The sequence below is a fragment of the Rhinatrema bivittatum genome, chromosome 2 (genome assembly GCF_901001135.1).
Source record: "Rhinatrema bivittatum chromosome 2, aRhiBiv1.1, whole genome shotgun sequence".
In the NCBI taxonomy this organism is placed as follows: domain Eukaryota; kingdom Metazoa; phylum Chordata; class Amphibia; order Gymnophiona; family Rhinatrematidae; genus Rhinatrema; species Rhinatrema bivittatum.
Genome location: NC_042616.1, coordinates 794,195,101 through 794,213,095, shown reverse-complemented (window position 1 = coordinate 794,213,095; position 17,995 = coordinate 794,195,101). Strand labels below are relative to the sequence as shown.

The 17,995-nt window shown below is 47.0% G+C and overlaps 1 protein-coding gene across 23 annotated transcripts in view; it reads left to right on the top strand.

Annotated features, from left to right (window-relative positions):
• PTK2 (protein tyrosine kinase 2) overlaps positions 1 to 17,995 on the top strand; it is a 1,447,287-nt gene that overhangs the window by 844,275 nt on the left and 585,017 nt on the right. For all 23 annotated transcript variants that reach the window (XM_029592091.1, XM_029592099.1, XM_029592089.1 and 20 more), the window contains one exon: positions 8,192 to 8,289. In XM_029592091.1, the coding sequence (XP_029447951.1) occupies positions 8,192 to 8,289 (98 nt within the window). The remainder of the gene's footprint in view (positions 1 to 8,191; positions 8,290 to 17,995) is intronic.

Sequence of the window (17,995 nt, the reverse complement as noted above, 5' to 3'; positions counted from 1 at the left end):
CATATTCATGTTATTTTGAGGACAATTTTCAAAAACCATTGACCCATGCAAATGGTTATCTAGATTAAAGGGCATTTTGGAAATTGTCCGCCTTATAAGCGGATAAAAATATGCACATTGTTCCACGGTGCATATACCGGTACCTTTACCCACAATTTCATAGCAACGTTTCCAGGGTAGGGCTAAGCCGGGAGAGTCAGCAAAATGCATAGTTCTGACTGGAAAAAGTAGTTCTGACTGGAAAAAGTGCATACTTTTTTCTTGGTCAGTTTTCAAAGGGAACGTACACTCATACATTCTCTTTAGAAACTGGCACAAAATCTAGGGGTAAAAGTACCCACAGACTTTGCATCAGCCTATACAACTTTGAAAATTGTCTCCAATATTCTTTTACAGTAAAATAAATTTGTGATACTGGCAGGTATTTTAAAGGGGACTATGTAAGCTCATTACCATGGGGCCGATGTACTAAAGTGCATTAACACTTTTTCAAAAGTTAATGTGTTAAAAGTGCTGCTAGCATTTGTAATGCTAGTTTATGCATGATAATAGTACTTTTAACCCACGTAATCTAACTTGAGAGAGTTTTAACACACAAAGTATGCTAATGAGGTAATGAGATGCAAACTGAGCAAAGCATCTCATTTGCTATTAATATAGCACAAAGTACGTGTGAAAAGTATTTGTGCACCTTAACGCAAAAAAACAACACTTCAGAAATGCATTGTTAGATTTTTGTGACACTATCCATTGGTAAAGTATACTGTATGTGTACTTGACTGGCTGTCTCATGTTCATGTCACTAACATATGGGCCGATACAGTAAAATCCTCGGGAGAGCCGGCGCACCGAGGCGAGCGCTCGCTCTCCCAATGTGCACCCAGGCCACTCTCCTGGGCGCGAGATCAAGAATTTAAATGAGGGCCCGCAGTAAAAAGAGGCGCTAGGGACACTAGCACGACCCTAGCGCCTCCTTTTTGACAGGAGCGGCGGCTGTCAGCGGGTTTGACAGCCAACGCTCAATTTTTCCGGCGTCTGTTCTCAAGCCCGCTGACAGCCACTGGTTCGGAAAACGGACGCCGGCATAATTGAGCTACAGTCTTCCGACCCGCAGGCACATTTTTTAATTTTTTTTTTTTAATTTTTTTAATTTTTGGGCCTCAGACTTAATATCGCTATGATATTAAGTCAGAGGGTGTACAGAAAAGCAGTTTTTTCTGCTTTTCTGTACACTTACCCGGTGCCGGCAGAAATTAAAATGTGCGGCTTGGCTGCACATTTTACTTTCTGTATCGCGCGGGGAATAACTAATAGAGCCATCAACATGCATTTGCATGTTGCAGGCGCTATTAGTTTCGGGGGATGGGGTGTCGGGGGTTGGCAGCGCATTTTCAACGCGCTATTACCCCATACTATATAAGGGGGGAAATAGCGAATTGAAAACACACGGCCAAACGTGGGCTAACAGTGCGCTCCACCGGAGCGCACTGTACTGTATCGGCCTAACATGGGAAGGTAGACCAAGCTGCTATCAGAGCCCAGGCTGAGCAGGTAGGAAAAGGGAACAGTGCCCTTCTAGAAGGAGGGGTGAAGAGAGATGGGGACATTTGAAAAGTTGATGGAAAAAAGGGAGATGCTAATAGAAAACATAAGACACTGGGTGAGGGAGAAGAGAGATGAGAGGAAATATGCGGAGGAGAAAAGGGACAAGCAAAGGTCTAAAGAAGGGGAGATGCTGGAAGAGCAAAAGATTGAGAGGAGGTGGGAGAGAAAAAAGGAGATGCTGAGAGAAGAGCTTATTAACATTTTCATCTATCCCTATTAATGATTTTGAAAGGTGTGTGGCCTTCATAAAAAGTTTGGGAATTCCTGCTCTAGAATCCAGATCTGCTTATTTCCTAGCATATGGATAGATCAATTCAGGACCAGTGGGTTATGCACCTCTACCATGACCTCAGCCTGCCAGTATTCTCCGTCTCCTGCAGATGGTGGACGTACATTTTCCTACTGGGGTTTGCTTCAAACTTTAGAGGAGAATTGATAGGAGCTTTGAGTTGCCCAAGTCTCCTACAGTTGAGAATTCCTGAAGTGATTGCCATGGTCCCTCAGATGAGTGCCTTTGCCCAGCAACTGTTTTTTCAGCCAGCGTGGACTTGGCTGATTTTAAACATCTGAAAGGCAGTGGGTACAAGAAGCCGAGCACGGCGCTGATGGTATATGCCCTCTCCCCCCGCAACCAGAGACCATCTCTGTACTGAGCCGAGAAAGGCTGAGCTCAGATAAGTTTTAAAAAAAAAAAAAGTCAGAGACAGAGTAAAGGGCTTTATGCAGGACTTCCTCCAGTCTCTGTGCTCAGCGCACCATTCCAACATTTCTTAACGCTCCCATGGGGGTTAAGGAACCTGAGCATCCTGGCGGGTTGAGCAGCCCGGGAGGGCTAGACACCAAGGTTAGGCTTCTTGCTGTGAGCCACATGGTAGGCTGCAGCAGCGTTTTCGCACACCTTTTTTCTGTGCATTTGTCTGCCCTCTGCAGGCCAGTCTGTGCATGCAAATACATCAGGCCATGTGTCTGAATTATGCACCCAGTAGTTTTGGCCACACTTCCTGTGTGCACATTCTGGAACATATTGGTTGTGCCCCCAGGATTAGCGCAGTGACACTACGCTTAAGTTTTGCGGTGCATAGCCTTTAGTCTCGTAAATTTTGTGCGCTTTACCTTTTTAGCAAGAATTTGGCTGGATGCACATCTTCAGTCGCCTTTTAAGCGAACTGACGGACTAATGGCGCCTGTGGCCAAGAAACCTTAGCACCTTTCCCTCTGTGCTGCCTGTCATATTTGGGTTTCTCAGCCTGGAATACCCTCTAATTTGTGCCAGCGCTGCTTAGAGGCTCAAGAAGAATGATCTTCCTCTGATTATACTAAGCCCTATTCTTCCCAGCCTGATGAGGGCCTGATTAAGGGCATGTCAGGAGGGACGCCTGACCTTGGAACTCCCTTGACTGGTTCCTCAACAGGAGACGGCATCTCAGTGGGCACCGCTGAAATGCCTTCTGGTTTTGGCATGGATCCTTCTGCCTTTTCTTGGGTAGAATTTTGTCAAGGATTATAATCCTTTCTTCTGGCGCAGTCCTCAGCCCCGTCTAATCCTGTCAGGTCAGATTCTCAGGCGGTGGCCTCTCCCTCTTCCAGTACTACTGTGAAGCACCAGAGTATACCTCGATTGACTGCAGCTACTCTAGATGGGAATCCGGACACTGATGAGGCGGCAGATCCTGACTTTCTGGAGGATGGGGAAATTCCTCCGGGACTGGAACCGTATAGGACTGTGTTGCGGTTCTTTCATAGAGATGAGCTGCCGGCCCTGATTTCCCAGACATTGAAGATGCTGGGAGTACCTGGGGCAGATTTCATGTCTGAACCAAAGAAAAATCCTTTTTTGGTTTTTTTGTGTAAAGCCTCTTGTTTTTAACCTCTTATGGGGGCCATTCAAGAATTGATTGATCTTGAGTAAGACGCCCCAGAGGGGGAAGGTCTGTAACCTTTGGTTCCAGTGGTGAGAGAGCATCTGTGTTTTCTGAAAGTGGATGCGCTGGTCTGTGCCATCTCTAAACAGACGATTATCCCCTTGGAGGGAGTAGCGACCTTGAAGGATGTTTATGATAGAATGATTGAGGCCATCCATAAGCATTTCAAGCAGTGGCAATGACCTTACAGAAAGTTTCTTGTTGTTCCCTTGTGGCTCGCTCCTGTTTGCTTCTCTCTCAGGAGGTTGATGACTTTGGTGTGAATTCCATGGCATTTATGGAACCTACCACCACCTTTTTAGCAGATGCGGGCTGCGATTTGGTCTGTACCCTGCCCAGAGGAGTGGCTTTGGTTATAGTGGCCAGGCATCAGTTTGACTGAGAAATTGGTCAGCCGATGCGACCTCCAAAGCTAATCTTACAAATTTGCCTTTTAAAGGCTCACTGTTGTTTGGGAGCAAGTTGGAGAAACAGGCCAGTAAGTGGGCGAATCCCCAGTTCCTCAGTTGCCAGAGGATAAGAAGCTGTCGCCATGCCCCTTTTGTATGAGAGGTCATCTTAGGCATTCCAAGCGGTTTCGTCCCTACAGAGGGTCGACTTTTCAGAGGACTCGGCCTTTTGGTACATCTCAGTCCTTTCATCCCAGACAGTCCAGGGAGGGCGTAGGCTCATGTAGTGGTACCTCCTGAGCCTCCCAGTGAAAGTTTGCTGTCCCACTCCGAGGAACAGGAGATAGTGGGACATCTCTCTTTTATCAGAGGTGGGTCGAAATCACATTGGATCAGTTGGTCCTGGAAGTGATACGAGAGGGATATGAGCTGGAATTTTGCAGTGTTCCTTGGGACATGTTCATAATGTCTCCCTGCCATTCCCCACAGAAGAAGCAGGCAGTGGAGTGTACACTGTCAAGGCTTCTCATTCTGAGGGCTCTGGTTCCAGTACCTATCTCTCAAGAAAATACAAGTTGATATGCCATCTATTTTGTTGTGCCCAAGAAGGGAGGGCTCATTTTGTGTCCCATCCTGGATCTCAAAGGGGTCAACCATCATTTGCGGGTGACTCATTTTCACATGGAAACTTTACGCTCAGTTATATTGGCCATGCAGTCAGGGGAATTTCTGCCCACTTTAGATCTGTCCGAGGCATACCTTCCTATTCCCATCCGATTGGAGCACCGATGTTTTCTGCGTTTCATGGTGTTGGGAGTGCCATTATCAGTTTTGGGTTCTGCCTTTTGGTCTGGCAACTGCTCCCAGAACTTTTTCCAAGGTTATTGTGGGTAATGGTGGCAGAGTTGAGAGAGGATGGGATCCTGGTACACCCATATTTGGATGACTGGCTGATTCAAGCCAAGTCTCTGGAAGAGAGCAGCCTAGTGACTCAAAAGGTGATCTCCCTGTTGCAGGAGCTCAGTTAGGTGGTGAACCTAGCCAAGAGCAGTCTCAGTCATCTCAGTCATTGGAGTATCTGGATGTTTGGTTCAACACGAAGCAGGACAAAGTTTTCCTGCCAGAAGCTTGTATTCAGAAGTTGGTGACACATGTGCATCTCTTGATGAACACTTATACGCCCAACAGTATGGTCCTATCTGCAGGTACTCTGTTTGGCTGCAATCCTGGAAATGGTGCCATGGACAAGAGCACATATGTGTCCTCTTCAGCGCTCCCTGCTATCTTGTTGGAACCCGCAGTCTCAGGACTATTCAGTTCGGCTCCACCTGCCGATGGAAGTCTGCTCTCACCTCCAGTGGTGGTTGCAAGCATATCATCTGAGAGAGGGAGTTTCCCTACATTGCTGGACTGGTTGGTACTCAAGACAGATGTGAGCCTCCAAGGTAGGAGAACTTAATGTAAGGAACTAACGGCGCAAGGGCGCTGGAATACAGTGGAGTCTATCTGGAACATCAATCAGCTGGAAGCCCAGGCTGGTCCGGTTGGTGTACTTGCAGTTTAGCGGCAGGCTGCAGGGTCGAGTGGTCCGGGTAAGGTTGGACAATGCAACAACTGTGGCTTACATCAATCAGCAGGGAGGAACCAAGAGCTGCAGTGTTGCAGGAGATAGACCAACTTATGGAATGGGTACAAGTGCATCTTCAGGAGATCTCTGCCTCGTACATTGCAGGAAAAGACAATGTTTAGAGCAGACTTTCTCGGCAGGGAGAGTCTAGAACCAGGAGTATAGGTATTGTCGGACGAGGCATTTCAGCTGATACTGGATCACTGGGGTCTTCCATTTCTAGACCTGCTGGCAAATTCTCACAATGCGAAGGCTCCCCGATTATTCAGTAGCAGGAGCTATCTGAAGTCCTTGGGTATCTATGCTTTTGTGCAGATCTGGCAGGAGGACAAACTACTGTACGCCTTTCCTCCATGGTGGGCAGAATAGTTTGGAGGGTCGAAGGTCACAGGGGGATGGTGCTTTTGGTGGCCACGGATTGGCCCAAGAGACCAGATCTATGAAGGCATCTGGTAGACTCCACCTTCCAGCGCACAGGAATCTGTTGCAGCAGGGTCCTGTTCTTCACAAAGATCTGAGTCTGTTTTGTCTTTCGGTATATCCCTTGAGAGGGCTCACATGGATATTCTGCTGCAGTGATTGCCTCCTTGTTACAAGCACAAATATTCTCCACTTCCTTAGCCTATGTGCGGGTTTGGCGAGTGTTTGAAGCTTGATGTGAGGACAGAGGAGAGCTTCCTCATTCAGTTAAGATCATGCTTATTTTGGAATTTTTGCAGAATGGGTTGAATAATGGGTTGGCCCTTAATTCCTTGAAGGTACAGGCAGCGACTTTTGCCTGTTTCAGGGCCAGGTGAATGGTGAATCCTTTTCAGCTCATCCAGATGTAGCCTGTTTCTTGAGGGGAGTGAAACATCTTCATCCTCTCTTGCAATGACTAGTACCCTTGTGGAGTCTTAATCTGGTGTTGGATTTCTTGGCAGGACCTACGTTTCAACCTTTGCGAAGCTTTTCTTTATGGTTACTGACCTTGAAAATGGAGTTTCTGGTGGCAGTATGTTCTGTGCATCGAATTTCCGAGCTGCAGGCCTTGTCTTTCCAGGAGCCATTCCTTTCGATGACTCCAGGAGCGATAAAGCTGCGTACTATTCCTTCTTTTTTTCCTAACGTGGTTTCTGATTTTCACTTGAGTCAGTCCATTTCTCTGCCTTCCCTAGATAGGGAAAGAGATGCAGAGGAATATCATCTTACGTCATTTGGATGTCAAGAGATGTGTTGTGATATATCTCGAGGTTTCTAAACCTTTCCAAAAGACATATACCTGTTTGTCTTTCTTGGTAGAGGTAAATAGGGCGAGTCAGCTTCACAGGCTACAATAGCTCGCTGGATTAAGGAGGTAGTCATGGCTGCATATTTGGCCGCTGAAAAGACGTTGGCTATTCAGTTTAGGGCTCATTCCACTAGGGCTCAGGTAGTATCATGGGTGGAGGTTAGATTGTTGTCTTCTGTCAACATTTGCCGAGCTACAATGTGGTCCTCCTTACACACCTTTTCCAGGTATTATCATCTGGATGTTCAGGCTCAGGAGGACGCAGCCTTTGCATGTGTGGTGTTGACTGGACCGCAGGCAGCCTCCCACCCTATTCAGGAGTAGCTTGGGTACATCCCACTGATCCTGAATCCATGTATCCACATGCTAGGAAATGAGAAATTACTACTTACCTGATAATTTCCTTTTCCTTTAGGTGGATAGATGGATTCAGCTTCCCACCCGGGGCTGCAAAATGATCATGTGATGGTCCTCCTGTGTGGTTACGTATTCCAGAGGATTACTGGTAAGTGTTTATCCATACGTTCTTGCTGAGTTCAGTATTTCTTTTGGTTGAGTACAGAAATGGTTGTCTGTTTTTTAATCAAGTTGTTTGCTAATCTGTCCACAGTTGCTTTTAAAGAGAATACTGGCAGGCTGATGTCACGGCAGGACTATATATACTGTGACATCAGTTTGCTCCGTCTCCATCTGCTGGTAGAGGTGCATAACCCACTGGCCCTAATCCATCTATCCACCTTAAGGAAAAGGAAATTAATAGGTAAGTAGTAATTTCACAATATTCTTTTTTATTAACCTAGTTTCTGTCCACCAAAAGAAATTCTATTTACTCAGAAATTTTTTTTTATTTTTACTTATTTTCTCCTGTTTTTGTTGTAATAAATTGATAAATTCCCTGGAAAAGTAAAAACCAAAAATGAAAGTTCATAAATATAGTGTGACAGATAGAAGAAACCTCTTAAGCAAAAGCTTGACAGTTAGGAGCTGTAAAATATCTTGTACCTTCTTTACTTATCTTTGTTTTCTCCTTCTTTGGATCTGGGCTTGTGCATTTCTTTGCCTAAATAAGGCTCATTCACTGAAGGAGATTTATTTCTTGTATGTCATTGGTAAATGTTGTTGCATGTTAGACTTATTAACTTAAGTCATTATTTAGAATTGTATCTTTACTAGTTTTCTTATAAGGCCTGTTTGCTTTAGAGGGTTTCATTGTACTGATTGTATGTGTGGGTCGATATGCAATAAGTATCAATCTGTTAGCCACACCTAAGGTATTGGAGTGGATTTCCTTTTCAGTTTGACATTTTGTTATTCCTTGTTTCCATGAAATCCTTTCCATCATCAATTTTTTGACATTAACTGGATGATATTTTTACAGCAAGAGATTATGAGATTCAGAGGGACAGGATTGAACTGGGACGCTGCATTGGTGAAGGACAGTTTGGTGATGTACATCAAGGAGTTTACGTGAGTCCTGTAAGTAATATTAAATGAGATCTTAGCAGGTCAATATGAGTACAAATTCTAAATATCAAAATTTTGACTTTGTCCACCTCTCAATGTGACGTGCCAGCATCAGTTATTTTCTTTTCTTAGATCATAGGCCTTATGAAGAAGAGATTCTCTTATGCCTCCTTTCATTTTTGTCTCAGCTTTACCTTCCTGAGTTCCTAGATACTAAACCTGGATCTGTAAGCGAAGTTATTAAACTACTGTATCCTATTTAGTAATACGTGGTCATAAGGCTAGGCCATGAGGTCTTGAAAGATAAATTAAATTGTCTTTCAACAAGGGATCTCTGTTCTAAACAGTAGTGACTTTGGTGGCTTTACCACAGATGACTCATCCCCCAAAAAATTCACATTAAAAAAATGACTAATATTTCCCTATGTACTAAATTGATATTTAAAATTTCACTCAGAAATTTTTCCATAGTAACACATTTTACCATATGTAACACATTTTACCATATGTCAATAACAGCTGTGGCTCTGAGTTTACTTTAGCTGATTTTTCAAGATTCTGCAGCAAGGGTTCTGAGGCAAATTTTTCACAATTCTTTAATAATATAAAGATTCACATATCTCCCTATGCAAAAAGTCAGTTTTTTGTTGAAAGCTTTTCACATTGTTTTTAAACAGTATATAAACTATATGCAAAGACAAAATTTACCAAGTTCAAAAATTACCTCTCAAGTAAAGACACGTTAACAAACGTTTAACTGTGAAACATCACTTGTATGTTAGTGGCTTTTCAAGTATACGAGTTTATGTATGCTGAAAATGCGCTCAGCATTAGCAGTTTATCATGTTGTTAATTACACAGGAAAATATATGTGCTTATATTGGGCACATGGTAACAGACACAAAATGGGGTTGAACTAGCACAAGTTTGAATTTGTGAGAATCAGTGCCAGTCATCAAGGATTCTATGAACTGAAATTTCCTGGCGTGTAGCCAGATGGACTCAGAACGAATGGGTATAGTATCCGCGTGCTAGCAGTTGGAGACGGATCTGACGTCAGCATGGGTGTATATATACCCCCACAGGAAGCGCAGCAACTCAGTAATTTCTGTCTCCAAAGCAGTTTGGAGAGCCTGCACGCTAGCTGAGCGTGTTTTCCAAATCTACTTTCTTTTCTCTTTCTACTTACTAAAAACTTCTATAGCATCGAGCCCCGCGCTCCTGCGGTGATACCCAGGGGGTCCCTCCCCCAGTCGAGCTTCCCGGGGTGATTTCCGTGGTCCCCCGGAGGTGTAAGTCCTCGGTCCGGCCGAATCGCGGCAGGGACATAGCCCTCGGTCGAGGTTCGGATGAGGCTTCGAGGCGCCTCGGTCCCGGCGTGGACGAGGCAGCCGGTGCATATCCTCAAACGCGGCGGTGAAGGTACTTGCCCTCTCCCCCTGCAGCCGGAGACCGCCCAGGTTCCAGCCGGGAAGCGCCGAGGATCAGGTAAGGCGTACATTTCTTATTTCTGGTCTCCGAGGAGCAGAGGATCGGTGGCGTGGCACGCCGTGGAGGACGCCATTTTGGGGCCTTGTTCAGGTATTGAGCGCCCGTAATAGGCGCGGCTCTATTCCTCCTTGTGCGTATATTGACTTATTGCTGTGAGCATATGCCACCGAGCGTGTATTACTAACCGCCTGTTGCTGGGAGCATATTGAATGCCACTGAGCATGTATTGCTAACCGCCTGTTGCTGGGAGCATATTGAATGCCACTAAGCGTGTATTGCTAACCGCCTGTTGCTGAGAGCATATTGAATGCCACTGAGCGTGTATTACTAACCGCCTGTTGCTGAGAGCATATTGAATGCCACTGAGCGTGTATTGCTAACCGCCTGTTGCTGAGAGCATATTGAATGCCACTAAGCGTATATTACTAACCGCTTATTGATAAGAGCCTATTGCATACCATTAAGCGTGTATTGCTAATTGCTTATTGCTGAGAGCCTATTGAAGGCCATTAAGCGTGTATTGCTAACTGCTTATTGCTGAGAGCCTATTGAATGCCATTGAGCGTGTATTACTGACCGCTTATTGCTGAGAGCCTATTGAAAGCTATAGAGCGTGTATTGCAAACTGCATATTGCTGAGTACATATTGCATACAATTGAGCTGTTTTCATGGCCGCCTATTGCTGAGAACATATTGCACATATTGCTGCCGCATATTATTATTCTTGCGCGCCTGTTGTATTAAGCGTATATTGCTGCCACATATTCTTATTTTTGCACGCCTGTTGTATTAAGCATTCAGCGCATATTTTTCAATGGATCAGAACGCAGCAGCGTCTTCAGCGGCGGCGCCGCCTGCCTCAGGCATTAAAGCCCTTGGCCTCTGCTCTGCATGCCAGCTTAGAGCCACGCACAGTGAAGAGCCAGACTCCCTATGTGCCCAATGTGAGGAGGCCGTGGGACCCTCGGGCCAGGACCGGTCTCAGCCACGGTTTGCTGATAGTTCCCCAGGGGCTACCCCGGACTTAGCGGGCAGTCTTGACCAATCGGGAATCCCGGGGGATCTTGTACCCCGGCGATTAGAGGCTGCTTCAATTTCCTGGGTGGATCTCTTTAAGGGGATTCATGCCTTTGTACAGATGCAAACGGCTTCCCGTCCAGGCCCTGCGGTTCCTGCTGTTCCTGTTGTTCCTGCGGTGGCTGCAACTGCGGCGGCTGCTGCGGATCCTGTTCCTGGACCCTCACGCCCTTATCGTGAGCGGGACCTCCCGCCGCTGGACAGTCCAGATCAATCAGACCAGGAGGTTTCACCGGACGAGTCCGAACTCCCGGACGAGGGGGAACTTCCCCCAGGGATTGAGCCATATAGAACCATGAGGCGGTTCTTCCCTAAGGAGGATCTCTCCGACCTGGTGTCTCAGTGTCTGGCGGAGTTGGATATTACAGGTCCCAGCGCTTCGGTACCCTCTGCGCAGAACCCCCTGCTGGAAGGTCTTCGTCCTACAGCCCGCCATTTTCCATTCTTGCAGGCGGCACAACAACTGATAGATTTAGAATGGGCGGCACCAGCGGCTTCCTTCAAAGGGGGCCGGGCCCTGACGGGCATGTACCCATTGGCACCGGCTATCCGGGACCTGTTGGCATGCCCTCAGGTGGATGCCTTGATTAGTGCTGTGGTCAAGCGCACTACCATTCCAGTTGAAGGGGGGACGGCCCTCAAGGAGCCTCATGACCGGCGACTGGACGCCATCCTGAAACAGACCTTTGAGGTGGCAGCTCTATCTTTGCGGATCGCAACCTGCTGCACAGTGGTGACGCGTGCCTGTTTGTCACAGGTTAGGAACAACACTCCAGCAGCAGACATGGAGTCAGCTCTTTCGTTCCTCACGGGATGCCGCATCAGACCTGGTCCGGACAACAGCTAAGGGGATTTCATCCTCCGTAGCCGCCAGGAGGCAGCTCTGGATCCGGAGATGGTCAGCTGATGCGCCTTCAAAGACATGCCTCACCAGATTGCTCTTTAAGGGCTCTTTCCTATTTGGCAGCGACCTTGATAAACTGGCCAGTACATGGGGTGCCTCTCCAGTGCCTAGACTGCCGGGAGATCGGTTCAGAAGGGGCCAGCGCGCCTTTCCAAGGCCCTCCAGGGGCAGGAGTTCCCAGCGCTTTGTTCCTTACAGGGGTCGCTACCAGGCACCACGTCCTCAGGCCAGGAATCAGGCCTTTCGGACCAAGCAGCGCAAGAGGGGAGCAGGCCCGGGCTCGGGTCCCGGCCGCACCTCACAATGAGAATCCGCCGATTCATCTGGGGGACGGAGCCATAGGGGGCAGGTTATCCCTCTTCTACCCCAGATGGGTCGAGATCACGTCGGACCAGTGGGTCCTCGCCATTATCCGGGAGGGATATTATCTGGACTTTCATCACCTCCCTCCGGACAAGTTTGTGGAATCGTCCTGTCCCATACACAAGAAGGCAGCATTGGAAGCTACCCTGGCGAGGCTCCTGTCCTTGAAAGCCATCATCCCAGTACCTGCCTGGGAAGTGAATTCTGGACACTATTCCATTTATTTCATGGTACCCAAGAAAGGGGGCACCTTTCGGCCCGTACTGGACCTCAAGTCAGTCAATCGATACTTAAGAGTCCCGAGGTTTAGCATGGAAACTCTGCGCTCCGTCAAGAACGCAGTACAGCCAGGAGAATTCCTCACGGCTTTAGACTTGTCGGAAGCCTACCTGCATATTCCGATCCATCCGGATCATCAGCGCTACCTACGCTTCAAGGTTCTGGGTCGCCACTTCCAATTCCGGGCTCTGCCCTTCGGGTTGGCCACGTCACCGCGGACCTTCACCAAGGTGGTTGTCGTGGTAGCAGCGGCCCTCAGGCGGGAAGGAATTCTGGTCCATCCCTACCTATACGATTGGCTGATCAGGGCGAAATCCCGAGAGGAGAGCCATCGGACGACTGACAGAGTGATCGCCCTTCTGGAAAGCTTGGGCTGGGTGATCAACCTCAGCAAGAGTTGCCTTCAGCCTTCCCAGTCACTGGAATACCTGGGAGTACAGTTCAACACCCAGGCAGACACAGTCAGTCTCACTACCAAAAGAAGGTTAAAACTCCAGACTCATATCCAGTACTTGATGGGAACCAGTCGGCCCATAGCTTGGGATTATCTGTAGGTTCTCAGTCTCATGGCATCCACCCTGGAAGTGGTACCTTGGGCAAGGGCCCATATGAGGCCTCTACAACACTCCCTGCTCTCTCGCTGGAGCCCCCGTCTACGGAACTATTCGGTGGTGGTTGCAGTCCAACCACATGAGCAGGGGGTCGAAAATGTCCTCCCCCACGTGGACTCTGCTCACCACAGATGCCAGCCTGAGCGGCTGGGGTGCACACTGCGAAGGACTTACCGCACAAGGGCGGTGGAACAGAGAAGAGTCAGCGTGGAACATCAACCATCTAGAGGCTCGGGCAGTCCGATTGGCATGCCTTCGATTTGCTCACAGACTGCAGAACAGAGCAGTCAGAGTGATGTCCGACAACGCCACCACGGTGGCATACATCAACCGTCAGGGCAGAACCAGAAGCCGACAAGTATCTCTGGAGATCGCCCCACTGATGACTTGGGCAGAGGCGAATCTTCAGGACATCTCCGCCGTCCACATTGCCGGGAAGGACAACACCACGGCAGACTTCCTCAGCAGAGAGAGCCTAAATACGGGAGAGTGGCAGCTGTCACCCACAGCCTTCCAGATGATTGTAGATCACTGGGGGATTCCGGACATGGATTTACTGGCGGACAAGTCCAATGCTCAAGTACCCAGATACTTCAGCCGCAAGCGCGACCCGTTCTCACGCGGAATCGATGCCTTGGTTCAGACATGGCCTCCAGGGTCTCTGCTATACGCCTTTCCTCCATGGCCTCTGCTGGGCACCGTCATCCACAAGATTCAGAAACACCGGGGCCTAGTTCTTCTAGTGGCACCAGACTGGCCAAGAAGACCCTGGTACGCGGACATGAGAATACTACTGGCAGGGGAGCCTCTTCCCCTGCCTCCTCTCCGGGACCTGTTACGTCAAGGTCCCATCCTCCACGAGGATCCAGCTCAATTCTCTCTTACGGTCTGGACATTGAGAGGGCTAGACTGAAGAAAAGAGGTTACTCGGAGCCCATGATAGATACACTCCTCCGAGCTCACAAGCTTTCCACTTCCCTCACCTACGTAAGGATCTGGAGAGTATTCAAGGCATGGTGCGACACTCATGGCACCAATCCACATGCGACCACGATCCCTATTGTGTTGGATTTCCTGCAAGATGGACTTCAGAAGGGTCTCTCCCTCAGCTCCATCAAGGTTCAGGTGGCTGCGCTGTCTTGCTATGGTCCCAGGAGGGATGGCAAGACCATTGCCAAACACCCAGATGTTTCTCGCTTCCTGAAAGGAGTCAAGCATATTCATCCGCCACTGAAGTGGCCAGTGCCTTTGTGGAACCTCAACCTTGTCTTGGATTTCCTCGCGGGATCCACCTTCAGATCCCTTCGGGGCCTGTCTCTTCGTTCTCTAACCTTGAAGATGGTGTTCCTATTGGCGGTGTGTTCAGCACGCCGCGTCTCAGAGCTACAAGCACTGTCCTGCCGGGATCCCTTTCCGAGAATCACTCCAGAGGCTATCCATCTTCGCACGGTTCCCTCCTTTTTACCTAAAGTGGTCTCACAATTTCACCTTAACCAAACTATATCCTTGCCTACCACGGCGGGTTTGAAGAAATCTGAAGAAGGGTGTTTGCTACGCCATCTCGACATAGGCAGACTGCTGCCCAGATATCTGGAAATGACACAAGAAGTACGAAAGACAGATCATCTGTTCGTCCTGTACAGCGGGAAACGACAAGGGGAAGCCACTGCTATTACTAGCAATGGGACCATGGAATAGACTTAGTTTTTGGGTACTTGCCAAGTTCTTATGGCCTGGATTGGCCACTGTTGGAAACAGGATGCTGGGCTTGATGGACCCCTGGTCTGACCCAGTATGGCATGTTCTTATGTTCTTAAGCCTACCCTCAGCTGGCAAAGTGGGCTATGGGAATTCTTGATTTCGGTAGCTTCTATGTACCTTTCCGAATCAGGATTTTCAGCACTTATTGCCATCAAAATAGTCAAAATTGATGGGATGTCAAAGATGGTGTGCATTGCCATGTCAAAGACCATGCCACAATTTCAACTTCCTATTCAAGACAAAGAGTCTTGAATGGCTTACCTCATTGAAATTTACTGTTGAACAGAACTAAAGTTTTATTTTATTTACACAATTAGGATTTATTTCCTTTTGGGGTTTTTTTTCAGGAAGTTGCCATTCATTTTTGCATTTTATTATTTATTTTCTACTTGATAGCCTACAGTTCCGTCTAGGCATCTAAAGCACACCTATAATAATATGTACATTAAATAATTGTAAAACACCTATCCATGCATAAAAAAACAAGAGTAAGGGGGCATAATGCTTTATAAAGATAGGGGCAGATTTTAAAACCTGGGCGCAGATTTGTTCGCACAACCCGGCGTGAACAAATCTACGCCCGATTTTATAACATGTGCGCACAGCCACGTACATGTTATAAAATTCAGGGTCGGCGCGCGCAAGGGGGTGCACAATTGTGCAACTTGCGCACGCCGAGCCGCGCAGCCTGCCTCCGTTCCCTCCGAGGCCGCTCTGAAATCGGAGCGGCCTCAGAGGGAACTTTCCTTCCCCCCCCCCCCCCCCCATGAAACTTTCCCTCCCTTGCCCTACCTAGAACCCCCCCCCCTTACCTTTGTTGAAGAAGTTACGCCTCCCGGGCACAGCGGCAAATGGCCACGCTCCGGGACGTACGCGCGTCCCGGGGCTTGCGCGCACTGCCGAGCCGGGGTTTTTTTTTAAGGATTACTTGCGTAACTCTTTTAAAATCTGCCCCATAGTTTTTATATTGTATCTATGACTTTGTAAAGAAAATCAATTTCCAATGCAATAAAATAAATTGTATGCAAAATTTTGTGTGTATGTGTTTGTGCATTTTTCTAGGGAAAAAATTGCTCAATGCTTTCATCAGCTTCTCAAAGAGGTCTGAAACCCAAGAAAGGTTAACAACCACTGATATAGTGGAAGGTGCAGTTTCTAACTTAATTCAGTGAACTACTAGACTTTGTCTTAAGATTATGTAATCTGAATTGTAATATAAATGAAAGGTTATATTACTAAACCCTTGATCTGTCCTCAAAAAATTCTCCCACTAATCTTTATAAACTTTTAAATGGATTTAATCAAATTTCACAATTCATATATATGGATGATGAGTCCCCAGAAATGGTCTGTGTTTCGCCCTGTTGCTGCATAAGGCAGGACACATCAAACTTGCAAACAAATAATAACTCAGTATAAGTGATAGAATATATCCATAAGACTACCCTCTGCACATATCAATACCAAAAATCAAGACAGGCATACATACGATAAGACCATCAATACAAAACGTAGACAAATGGTTTTAGAACAGCATTGTATTATCAGCATCAAGAAGAGCTAGAAAAAGATTTAAAAATTGCACCAAAAAGGTCACATGGTACTAAATAGCTATTCAGAAAATGACAGCATAATAAAGCATACAATGAACCTGCACCAATAATAAAGCCAGAGATTCTGAATGATTGAAAAAAATCCCATAGAATAGAAAGGCCAATCAGTTAGAACCTTTAGAAATTGCTGAATAAAGACTGACAGAATGGAAAAAAAAGGTCACAAAAGATAGGCTGCAAATAAGAAGCTACTAACAGACCCAAAACAAGGAAAGACATAAGCATCAATAGCGGAACTGGAGATTCTAAATGAATGTAAAGGATCAAATGAGACAAAGCAGCCAGTTAATGGGAGTCTTCAGAAATCACTGCATGAATATCAACAGCATGAAAAACTGTGCAAGAATAGACAGACAATAAAGACCTACAGTCAGACCCAATACAAGAAAAAAGCTAATAGGCACCAAAAGAGCTATAAAGGAGAAAGAAAACACATGATAGCAAAAAAAAAAAAAAATTATCAGAAAAACACAGACCTCTCAATCTCATGGTTCAATCCCGAAGAAGCAGAATCCACACAATATATCTCCTTCACTGCACGTGACAGATGAACTATTCGTCAAAGTTCCCACCATGACCCCCGGGGGTTTCAGAACCTCAATGGTAAAAAAAAAACAAAAACAAAAAAAAAACAACCTGTTTAAATTCAGACCAATGCACCACTAAAGATGCTTCTTCCCTAGAGTTATGGATGCAACTGACATGTTTAAAAATATGGGGGTTTTAGCATCCATCATGTTTTGCCCATGTACAAAAAGAGGGCATTGGCAAATAATTACATAGACAGTCCCCATGGAGCAACAATCTGCTATAGTTCTAATTGAAAAAATTCGTCCAAAGACACAGCGAGTAAATTGTGTATCAGCCAAAGGATAGTGACCTAAAATAGATACATCATTGGCCTAGGCCTCTTATAATTCTGATGAAACTAGCCGGTCTTCTAAATTCTTGCCATGATAAAATGGGGAGGCTCACATAAACCAGGGTGATGAGATAAAAAAAGACCAATAATGTTAAATAATGGAGCAAATGTGGTCAACCCTGCTGTATATAACACACAAGTGAATCTATCAAATGTGGCATTAGATCGAGGAGACAGAAGATCACAGTTAACATAAAGGGGCAGATTTTATAACTTGCTCGTGCGGCCTACATTTGTGCGCGCTACCCGGCGTGCACAAATGTACATCCGATTTTATAACATGCGCGTGCAGCCGCACGCATATTATAAAATCCAGGATCGGCACACAAGGGGGTGCACACTTATGCACCTTGCGCGCGCCAAGCCCTAGGGGAGCCCCGATGGCTTTCCTTCCGCATCTCTCCCCTACTTTTATTTCAGGAGTTGCGCGCGCTGGCCAGCTGCCGGCGTGCCATCCCCCGGCACAGCTCCTGTGCTGGAGGACTCGGGACCACCCCTGGACTGCTGCCCCAGCCCCGCCCCCTTCCCGCCCCTTTTTCAAAGCCCTGGGATATACACGTCCCCAGGGCTTGCGCATGTCACTGAGCCTATGCAAAATAGGCTCGGCACACAGGAGCAGGTTTTCGGGGTTACGCGCATAAGTTATGCCATCTGTCTCAACCCAGAGACCAACCGGGGATCTTGTCTCTTAGGTTT